We start from the raw sequence: 12,144 nt of genomic DNA, 5'->3' as shown, positions 1-12,144 counted from the left end.
AGAAAAATGAACGTGAATATCTAGCAATGGTCTAAGTTATGAAATTTGATCTTACTTGGAAGCCTGGGGTTTCAATAGACCGGCCATATCCTTAATACACAATACATGTGTACCAGCCTTGACCAATTCATCAGCCAAATTGGTGTAGTATTTGAGGTCGTATTTGGAGCGTTTGGGATCGCTGACATCACCGGTATACGAAATGGCGGCTTCAACTACACCACCGGCCTTACCAGCAGCTTCCATACCCAAAATCAAGTTGGGCAAGTAGTTCAATGAATCGAAGACACGGAAGATATCCATACCAGTTTGAACCTATGGGAATATTACAAAATATTTGTCATTATCGGCATTCTAATTTTCATTACTCGTTTCAATACTTACAGCCAATTCACAGAATTTGAAGACAACATTGTCAGGATAGTTGGTGTAACCAACAGCATTGGCACCTCTCAACAACATTTGGAATGGAATATTGGGTATCAAATTACGCATGGCTTCCAAACGTTCCCATGGACATTCGTGAAGGAAACGCAAGGCAACGTCGAAGGTAGCACCGCCCCAATTTTCCAAGGAATACAAATCGTGGAATTTGTTGGCAACATATGGCGAGATGTTCAACAAATCGTGAGAACGTACACGGGTAGCCAACAACGATTGATGGGCGTCTCTGAATGTGGTGTCCATCAACATGAGATTTTTGCGTGAACGAACTTCTTTGGCAAAGGCTTCAGGTCCTTGAGTAGTTAAGATGTGACGCAAACCCTTTGGAGGTTCGGTAACTAAAGTGGGGTAAGTGGTGTGGAGGGGGAAAAACATAAATATTAGTAAACGATGTAATTAAATATATTATACAATATTGTTTATTAGATTATATACATGTGTACATATGTAAGTTGTTTTATATATTAAAGCTTAAGCCTTTATTTTGTTCTTTGATATACATCAATTCTGAGAACCTCTTTCCCGTTTTCTATTACCTTGGTTAGTTGGGATTGTTATTAGTTTGTTTATGATCCTAAACATGTAATGTGGCGGAAAATTATCTACATTGTGTTATTAAATAATACATACGATTGTACAAAAATTAATATGTATGCAAATATATAAACAAAAATGTACAAAATGATCATAAATATTGAATATATTAAATATATTAAACTTAAAGTAATTTACATAATGTGTGGATTCAAAGTCTTCAAAAATGATAATGGTGTTCAATTTCAATGTCAATTTTTTATGCAAGTGCATATTTCCCCGTGCCCCCTTTCAAGTTCGACTTTTGTTAGCTCAGGAAAACTCCAAAGTGGATACTATGGCTAGGCATGGTATCGAATTAGTCTTTGAATAACATATTTTCAAATATATTTTTGGCTATTTAATTGTGTGTTTAAATATTGAGGGCTGGAATCATGATGTCAACCAATGAAGCCAGGAATACATTTCCATGTCATTTCGGTTAGGACCAAAAGGACAAATGCGATCTTCTTCAAGAGGAAGTTATAACAATTTTGAAAACAATCCATTTAGGGACTGTGTTAGTGTAAAGATGCGCAGGGAATGCTATCTTGCAGTATTATATTAATATATGTTTAACAACAACTTGCTGTAGATTTGAGGAAGTGTCCGTATTTTATATAAGAGTGTGACTAATGTACGCAAAATGCAGCGTTAATGGTCACAAGTTATTTCCATAGATTTCAAATCAGCTGTACGTCTGAATTATAATACTTTATAGGGAATACTATGGGAAACGTTATGAAGGTGTACGTTACAAATGTTTATGTTATAATATTTTATGAAATAACCTATGTGCCGCTAGTGATAACAAATAATATCAATGTTTAATGGCAAATATTCCAATTAACATTTGTGTTGAAAATTTAATAATTTTGATGTGGTTGAAAACTAATGTCAATTTACAACCACGAATGGCCAAATGATAATGGTTTACAAATTCAATTTTGTAGTTAGACTTTGAATCCACATTCCTAGAACACCGTAAATTGTTGTGCATGTAACATACCTTTAGCTTCACCACGTGTTTCACGTTCAATAGCCTCGGGTGATAAATCTTCAATGTTTTCATAAGAACGTGGCAAAGGCAATTTGATTGTGTCAACATTCATTGTGGGTTTTATGATGTCGAACAGTTTTTGCGTTTTTCGGTTTTTGATTTTGAAATGATTTGATGCAACATTTTGGGTGTTTGGTTTGGATTTTTTTGTTTAGGCGTGGATTAATAACAAAATGCAAAACACATAAAAGTAGATATAAATTGAAAATCAAATTTAAGAAACAAAGAAAAAAGATAGGTGTTATTTAAAAAGGAAATCAATAAAAAAAAGCTAAAACATTTCTTTTTAAAAGCTTTGTACTTTTTTGGCTTTAAAATAAAAGTCACACATAAAAAGCAAAGTGTAGAAAAAAAAGACCCATTTCCAATCAGAAAAACAAATCAAGTAACAAGTGAAATCCTGTCATAAAGGCCTAACATCTAATTTCGCATACATTTCTCAATTTCATTGAACTCAAACTATCTGAAATCGCTCCATTTGTTGCGAGTTTGTTATATCTTTTATAACTTTGATGTACATTTTTATATTTTTTAACGGCATTTCTCAAAATCTTGAATAACGTTTTTTTCAATTAAAAATTTATTCTCGGTGAATACAAAAATGCACGGACGGTTGTAAAATCTGACAATTTTTATTATTATTATTAATTTAAGACCACGAGTTGATTTTTAAAAAATTCTAACGGCAATCTAATCTACCAATCTAAAATACCTCATAGAAAAGTGGGGACACTGCCTCTTTAATTTTTGGAATAAAATAAAATCGAAATTACTTCAAAGTATATTCACTGCCGATTTGTCTATTATTTTTGTATCTTGTTATGGAGATCAAAGTAGAAAAGGATTGTGGTATTAAACTTCATTCATTCTGTAAATAAAATCTGCTAATAATTTTTAAAACATCGTATGTATAAAAATTTGTACTTCCTTAAATTTCCTATGTAACACATTCTGCTTTTTATTTATTTATTTTTAATAAAATGCAAGCCCTAGTCCTCCTTCAAAATTCCTACATTACTTCCTATCACATTTAGTGCATTTTAGCTGGCATTAGAAGATTCAAAGTAGATAGATTCCTTTGTCAAAAAGGGAAACTATTCTTACTTACCTAAAGGCACTGATGGTATATGTGGCTTCACTTCGGCTGGCTTCAAACCGGTAGCCAATGGCGTTTGTGGTCCGTTCACCAAAACCTCACCCAAATAATTCAATAACTTTTGAGCACGATTTTGTGATACACGGAATTTGAATAACTGAGGATGTTCGTCGATAAAGTAGGTGTCCAAAACACCGTGCAAGAACTTCTGATTCTCCAAAACGTTCAACAAGAATGGTATGTTGGTCTTGACGCCACGTATACGGAATTCACGTAGGGCACGGTTCATTTTCGAGGCGGAACTTTGTAAGTCACTGGCATGTGAGATAATTTTGACTAGTAGGGAATCGTAGTATGGCGAAATAATTGCACCGGCAAATGCAGAGGCACTGTCCAAACGAATGCCCATACCTTCACCAGAACGGAAAACTTCCAAACGACCAGTGCTGGGTTGGAAATCATTGGCGGGATCTTCAGTGGTAACACGGCATTGGATGGCATAACCACGAGGCTTGATTTTGTCCTGGGTGTAACCCAATTCAGGCAAGGTCATGCCTTCGGCCACACGGATTTGAGATTGCACCAAATCGATACCGGTGATTTCTTCTGTCACAGTGTGCTCGACTTGCAAACGGGCATTGACTTCAATGAAATAGAAATTGCCACTTTCGTCGCACAAAAATTCAACAGTACCGGCATTTTCATAACCCACATGTTGGGCCAAACGAACAGCAGCTTCTGTCATCTTATCACGTACTTCCTGGGGTAAACGGGGAGCAGGCGCAATTTCAACGACTTTCTGGTGACGACGTTGCACAGAGCAGTCACGTTCGTACAAATGTACTACATTTCCAGCCTTGTCTCCCAACAATTGTACTTCAATGTGGCGGGGACGTTCAATGAACTTTTCAATGAACATGGCACCATTACCGAAGGCAGCCTTAGCTTCTGAACTGGCTCTCATAAACATTTCTTCGACTTCATCCATTTTACGCACGACACGCATACCGCGGCCGCCACCACCGTAGGCAGCTTTGAAAATCACTGGCAGGCCATGTTTCTTACAGAATTCCAATGCTTCTTCCTTTGTGGTCACAGGACCATCAGTACCGGGAACAATTGGTACACCAGCTTCGATGGCAGCAATACGAGCGGCAACTTTGTCACCCATCTGTTGGACAACTTTTGGTGAGGGACCAATGAAGCGAAGACCAGCATCGATGACGGCCTGGGCGAAGTCACTGCGTTCCGAAAGGAAACCATAACCAGGATGCACAGCATCCACATCGTTTTCTTTGCAAACACGAATGATTTCTGGAATGTTTAAGTAGGCTTCTACGGGGGGCAAGCCCTTGCCAACCAAATAGGATTCGTCGGCTTTTTGGCGATGCATGTGCATCTTGTCCTGCTCCGAGTAGATAGCTACAGATTTAATGCCCAATTCAGTACAGGCACGGAAAACACGAATGGCAATTTCACCACGGTTGGCCACCAACACGGAGCGAATGGGTTTGTATTCAACCTAGAAGCGGGAATGGAAAAGTAATTAAAAAAGGATTGTAGAGGTATTGTTTTGTGTTACTCACCTGAGTGGAGTAGGCATTTTTGTTGTACAAGTACACACGAACACGTGGTGTGGTTTGGCGCAAAGTTTTAAAGGCCGATTGGGCTGCTCCGAATAGCATTTTGAACTAAAATAAAATGAAGAAAAACTATGAAATAAAATTGTATAAATGTTGTGGCGAAAAAATGTCAGTTGATGTCTATATTTGTTAAAACGAACCACGATTGATTGAACGTTTGCAAGTTGATAGTAAAATTGTGGATTATGTGGTTTGTTGCCTATCTCATATGTATGTATAAAGTTGAGTATATATATGTGTGTGCGCGTGTGTGACAACAAATTGTATTAATTGTGACGCAGAATAATTGAAGCACTTTGTAAAATTATATTCTGTGGTTTTTTTTTTCTTTCAGAAGTACCGCCTAGGTGTGAAAATTGTGGTCAACGGGTAACCATGATTTTGCTTAACTTTTTGAAAAGAAATCTGTCTAGAGGATCGTAGGAAAAAATTTTCATGTGCAAATAAATGAAATAATAAACCCCTCAATTTGAATTGATTATAATACCTAGATGGTGTACCATAACCATAGGCAAATGAAGAAAAACCCAGCTGATTTATGGGAAAATTTTCAAGATAGTTTCTGTTTAAAAGTAACCCTACGTAAATTTTTGTACCCTCCACCATAGTATGGAGGGTATATTAAGTTTGTCCTTCCGTTTGTAACACCTAGAAATATATATTCTAGACCCCACAAAGTATATATATTCTTGATCAGCATAAAATGTGGAAATCACTCTAGCTTCCGAACGAAATGAAGTAGGTTGATAAAATTTTACTTAAATGTATATTATGTCTGCAGGGCTTTTGATATTGAAAAATGGGCCATGTAGGTCCACGTTTTGTTGTTTTTTTTTTTTTTGTATACTGCAGCCTATGACAGAATATTGTCTGTACAGGTCCACGTCTTCGTATAGCGCCCATATAACGGCACCTCCCGATATTCGGTATTTTCATGATTTTAGGGATATTATTCAAACTATCATCAATCATTTTCAACTAGGGAAATAATTTGAGCATTTTCAAACATATTTTTGACAATTTTGTTGAAAATTTAAGTGAAATCGACGATGAACCAAACACAATTTTGTGTTTTAACTCCAAAATGTTTACATTGATTTTTTCAGAGGTTTAGAATTTCAAAATCAAACATTACGTTAACATTACTCATAAAGTGAATGGCAATTGAGTGTCTGTAGGTCAGTCGGTCTGAACGAACCACCAGAGTGTGTGTGGAAATTTTTTGCTGAAAATGTTATGCAATAATAATAATATTCTATGGCATTGCGTGTTTACAAGGATTTATATACCATTAGTATGCATTTTAAGACATTCAACATTGGAGTGATAGATATTTAAATTACAAAAATTAATAAAATAGTACAACCCATGGTACAATGAAGAGAAGGTAGGTCAACTTTGAAAAAATTGCAAGTATAGAGGTCTACCTGTTTGGCTTGTAATGTCAGAATTACTATCAAAACAATAAAAAAGCAAACAACTTGTTGTATTGATTTTGAATAAATAATTTCAAACCGCGAAAAATGAATGAAAGGTCAAAATTTCTGTTCAAAATCATGTTCTATATATCTCTACGGTTTATTTCGCGACAAAAACTGTAGATTTTGTCGATGCATACGTTTTAATAAGCATTTTGAAAACACCAAATTTGAATATTTTCTGAACAATTTTTTATTATTGAAAAAATTACGCACACATAAACAAATGAAGTTGACATATTAAGCCTGAAAAATAAAAAAAATTAAAATCATATCATGATACCATGAGTACAACTAAATACCCATGTAATTGGAAATTATGATCTTGTTTTTGTATGTGTTTACAAAAGTGAATCTGTAAGAAAGTATGTTTTAAATTTGTTGTTTTAAATTGGGAATAAAACTAAATGTTGGAAATACTCATTATTATCAGAGTGCTAATGTGTTTAAAGATTATTTGCGAATAAATTTATTGATTTCCAGTAACTATTTAGCTCTAATATTGCTATTTTTGGAGTGTCGTTAGACATTCAGCACAGTTTACCAAAAAAAAGATCAACCGGCACGGTCAGCTATAAAATGTCTAGTATATTCATTTTATTAAACTTGAACTTGAAACAAGTTTTGAATTTGTATTGCTTTTTTGTGAATGTTTTGCCAAAAAAAAAGACAGAATGAAAACGTGTTTGAATGTTTTGACTGCCATAACACATGTAAATTGGTTTATACAGTTGAACGTGGCTATAACTAAACATAGTATTTTATGCACAATATTGTTGAAATGAGTACTAAGATAATATACGTATATACGTCGTAGGGATTTAGTTGTGACCTTGTCTCACTGTATTTTGTATGCATTTTAATCAAATAAGTGGAATGAAATGAAAAAAGTTCCCAAAACCAAAACAAGTTAATAAGAAAAAAGAAAAAACTGCAACCAACTTCAGACTGTTGTCATTTCTAAGCCATTCGTCCAACAGCTGTTAAAATTATTCCAGTGAGAGCTCGTTATATTGTTTACAAGCGTAAAAAGTATTTTGGTGAGAATTTTCCAGAAAACATTTTATTCGCGATTGAATTCAAGCGTGATTTTTTTATGTTTGGCTGGAAAACCACAAGTGGCTATCGTTAGAGAATTCCAGCATTTAAATATGAATAAATTTTTTGTGTCTCGTACCATCGCTCGTTACCGTGATACTAATAACGTAGCCGGACGTTAAGGAAGTGGACGGAAGAAAACAGCAACATCACCAAAAATGGTTCGAAATGTAAAGAAGCGACTTGATCAAAACCCGCGTGGCAGTGGCCGACAAATGGCTCGTGAGCTGAACATATCGCAATATTCCATTTAGCAAATACTGAAAAATGAGCCATTGATATTCCGAAAAGTGCAAGAAATTACACCGCAACAGAAAGTAAATAGACTCAAAGACCTAAAGAGTTGCTTCGCTTGGCCGAAAGTGAACTGTCGAATTTGGTTTTCTCCGATGAGAAAACATTCGTTGTCCAGCAGTTTGCAAACAAATAAAATTATCGTGTTTACTTGCCAAAGAGGTCAGGTGAAAATGTGCACCTTCGGTTGGCCACCAGAACTCAAGCGCCGGCCATGGTGATGGTGTGGGCCGCCATAACAGCCGATGGTCGCTATCCGCTCGTATTAATCGACCATGGCATCAGAATAAATGCCTTTGGCACGCAAACATTTTGGCCGCAGACGTTGGACATTCCAACAGAACTCAGCACCATCGCACTCAGCATGCGCCACCCAAAAATGGTTACAAAATGAGGTTCCTCACTTCATTTCCAGCGCACAACGGCCACCAAAATCTACGGAAACCAATCCGTTGGACTAAAAAATACCAAAGTGTCGATCACCTCAAACAAGCGCATCGCCGAGAATGGGCCAAAATACCGCAGAGCAAGATACGGGCATTGGCCGTTTGAAGGCCATAATTCGTGCCAAAGGTGACCGATTCGAACAAATCTAAAGTAATTCTAAAATTTTATGTTATTTCCGACATTTTTTGCTTTTATTCAATAAAATTCAATTTTGTTGCACTTTTTTATCTTACCCTGTATAATTTTCACCATAAGGATTTGGTGTTGACCTTGTTTCACCGTATTTCTATATGCATTTTAGTCAAACAACTGGAATGAAATTAAAAATGTTCCCAAAACCAAAACAGGTTAATAAATATGTTAATGAAACAACATGTATTGCTGTACCTTGGATATTTTATTTCGGTTTGAAAGAAGCTGAGTGGGCGTGGCTGGTAAAGAAACGTCTTTATGGACTTTGTCCAAATCTATTGTCAATTAATAATTGCGATAACACGAATTTAAAGTACATTTGCTGCTAATATCCTTTAGAACTGTGCGCAATAAAATTAAATAATCTTCAAGTCTTTTTAAAATAGTTTTCGGTATAAACATTAAGCACCATACCATAATTTGATAAAATTCAGTTAACTTTCCAAATACTCTCCATATTGATAACACAAAAACACAACACGTTTCTGATAATTGTTTTTTTATTGTTGTTGTTTTTTTTTTAAGTATTTGTTATACCTATTTGCAAATAAAATATTTTAACAATTAACATTGTTCAAGTGGGCTAATCTTTGTAAACAAAGTTTGCTTTTGAACTTCGATATAGTTCCTCGAACAACAAAATATTGTATTTGGCAGTCCAATTCTTAAAATGATTTATGACATTTTAATTAATCAATTATGAAAATGGGCAACATGGTCTGGCTGGTATTGAAATAGGCTAGCTTGTCTAGTGATAAGCATATTCAAATCACCTTCGCGTCCTATCTTGAAGTATGTAGACAGGCAAAAAAATGGAAGTGCATTATTTGCAAAATACTTGATAATAATGAAATTGGACTTTGCCAGGGGCGATGTAAATGTTGTGTGTTGTGACTAAGTTAAGAAATGCAGGATTTTGTGAATGTGGAGAACCAGCCATTTTTATATCCCCACCATTCTATGGAGGGTATATTAACTTTGTCATTCCGTTTGTAACTCCTCGACATACTCATGTCAGACCCAAGAAAGTATATATATTCTTGATCAGCGTAAAATTCTAAGTCAATTTAGCGATGTTTGTATGTTATAATCACGTTATCTTTCGAACGAATTGAGATAGAAGGCTAAAATTTTGTACACATGTTTATTTTACCAGTAGGCCGTTCATAAATGGGTCATGTACGTCCACGTTTCCATATAGCCCCCATTTATTTACATCCTGATATTATGATTTTAGCGACATTATTCACCGGAACGGTTTCAAATTTGGTATTTGAAGTTCGAAATGGGTACTACAGCCAAAGACAGAAAATTGTCTGTGCAGGTCCACGTCTTCGTATAGCCCCCATATAAAGGTACCTCCCTATATTCCGTATTTTGATAATTTTAGCGACATTATTCACCGGAATCGTTTCAAATTTCGTATCTTAATGGGTACTACAACTTATGTAAAAAATTCGTACGCAGGTCCACGTCTTCGTATAGCCCCCACACATCGGTACCTTCCGATACTCCGTATTTTCATGATTTTTGCGACATTAATCACCGTAATTGCAAAAAATTTCGTATTTGAAGTTCGTAATGGGCACTACAGCCTGTGCCAAAAAAATTCGTATGCAGGTCCACGTCTTCGTATAGTCCCCATATAACGGTTTTCATTTAAGTTGTAGTTTTCGGTTTTTTTTTTTTTTAAATTTTCAAGTTCCTTCGAAATGGTGGAGGGTATTAAAAGTTTGGCCCGACCGAACTTAACTGCATTTTTACTTGTTTTCAATGTCTTACACAACGCAAAATACATTCACTGCATGTGGTGGCTCTCAAAATCAACCGTTGCCAAAATTCTGATGAAAGTCTCCAGAATATTTACATAGATCCCAGAGTTCGATGGTATGGCCGCCAACTTGAATGTGTTTTTAATGCTATTTTATTTGTTTTGTTTATTTTAGTTGTAGATAACCTTTGATTTTTCAATATGACAAAACAAAAATATTATTGTTTGCTATTGGAAACAATGCCCAGCATATGTTATTTATACTTTAGCTTAGATGAAAGAGCATTGCAATAAACGTACGATTAAGTTACTCAATGTAGTTTCATTTTTATGTGCTCAGCACTTCTTCAGATACGTACAAATGATATTTATTCTTTTATATTTGTTCTATATTAAGTCGATTTTAAAAAGAAAAAGCTAAAACTGGAATATATATTCAAATTTTAAATAACATATATTTTTCCATAATTTCAATTTTAAATCAATTTTTTAAAAGCTTTTGTTATTATTAATTGTAATCCTGTTTTGAAAGTAAAATGTATTTTTTTTGCTCTTGGAATGGGTCTAATGATCTGAAATGAGATGAAATGAAAAAGGAAAGGCTGTTATAAATACAAATTTTAATTTATTTTGTGGTCTCTTCTCGCCTTATTTTTTCAAAACACCTTGATGTGAAAATCACAAAATTGCGAATAATGATCTCTGTTGGCCTTGGCGTTAGCTTGACATTAAGTTTTCTGTTTCTGTGTGTTTTTTTATTTTGGCAAATCATTTCAGTTTCTTTTGTCGTCACCATTTCGATTCTATGCTATAGTATATGCATTTATATACAAAAAAAAAAAAACTTGAAGAAAAATGTTTTAAAAACAGATTTTTAATTTAATTAACACCCACACTAAAAATATATTCTATAGAAACAGTTTGTGATATCAGGAATTTAAAGCACGTGTAGAATTTTGATTTTGCGCTCTTTTTATGTACAACTAGGAGATTTGTAAGGTAATTGTTATGTTTTTAGATTTATATAGCTGTAGCTGTCCAAAATGTTCTCAAAATTCAGAGGATTAGTGTTACACGTATTTACCCCCATTTCTTAACAACAAAAAACTCGCTCGAATTTGAACAAAGAGTGAAACTCTCTGGAACAAAAAATCGAGCACCTTGGAACAAAAAATCGAGCAAACTCAATTTTTCTATGTCTCACGAATATAGGGTGAGATGAAAAAACTGCAACCAACTTCAGACTGCTGTCATTTCTAAGCCACTCGTCCGACAGCTGTTTATTGTTTACAAGCGTACAAAAGCATTTTGGTGAGAATTTTCCCGAAAAAAAAATTATTCGCGATGGAATTCAAGCGTGATAGTGGATATCAAATCTCCGGATACCAATCCGTTGGTCTGGAGTATTTTGGAAAGCAAGGTTGGCACTAAAAAAATACCAAAGTGTCGATCACCTCTAGCAAGCACTTCGCCGGGAATGGGCCAAAATACCGCAGACCAACATTGGGACATCCGTTTGAAGGCCATAATTCGTGCCAAAGATGACCAATTCGAACAAATCTAAACTTATTCTAAAATTTGTTGCTTTTTCCGAAATTTTTGCTTTCATTCAAAAAATTAAAAAAAATGTTAAAATTATGGCCTTTGACTTTGTTGCATTTTTTATCTCACCCCGTACATATACTTTGTTGGGTCTGACATGAGTATTTCAAGAGTTACAAACGGAATGACAATGGTAACAACACCGTCCATAGTAATGTGGAGGGTAAAAAAACACAATACTTGTTGCATGCATGTTGTGACAAAATTAAAAATCGACAAAAACTAAAGGCGATTGAAGCAAAAATCAAATTTGACGTGTAGATCTTTCTATACCTAAAGTCGAGCTATATCCCTCTTCCTTTTACTTGTTAAGAGTTTGTGGTGGTTACAAGGAAATGAAACCATCTATTTCGATCTCCTTCTCTTCATTTTTAAATACAGGGTGGCCCATATTCGACGGACCCATCTGTTAACGCCATAACTTTTGACAGAGATGTCACATCGCT

The 12,144-nt window shown here is 35.0% G+C and overlaps 1 protein-coding gene across 2 annotated transcripts in view; it reads right to left on the bottom strand.

Moving 5' to 3' along the window:
- The window catches only part of LOC101888004 (pyruvate carboxylase, mitochondrial), a 31,883-nt gene that overhangs the window by 2,148 nt on the left and 17,591 nt on the right, over positions 1–12,144 (bottom strand). Inside the window, exons 3-7 of one of the 2 annotated variants that reach the window (XM_005180876.4) lie at positions 4,760–4,864; positions 3,186–4,695; positions 2,027–2,074; positions 385–782; positions 56–315 (exon numbers count right to left, since the gene is read on the bottom strand). In XM_005180876.4, coding sequence (XP_005180933.1) covers positions 56–315; positions 385–782; positions 2,027–2,074; positions 3,186–4,695; positions 4,760–4,858 — 2,315 coding nt within the window. In that variant the 5' untranslated portion in view covers positions 4,859–4,864. The remainder of the gene's footprint in view (positions 1–55; positions 316–384; positions 783–2,026; positions 2,075–3,185; positions 4,696–4,759; positions 4,865–12,144) is intronic. The other variant, XM_005180877.4, reaches the window with a different exon arrangement.

This window comes from Musca domestica, unplaced genomic scaffold (assembly GCF_030504385.1).
Source record: "Musca domestica strain aabys unplaced genomic scaffold, Musca_domestica.polishedcontigs.V.1.1 31, whole genome shotgun sequence".
In the NCBI taxonomy this organism is placed as follows: Eukaryota; Metazoa; Arthropoda; class Insecta; order Diptera; family Muscidae; genus Musca; species Musca domestica.
Note: the sequence above shows the minus strand (reverse complement) of the source record. Positions and strands in the feature narration are given on the sequence as shown.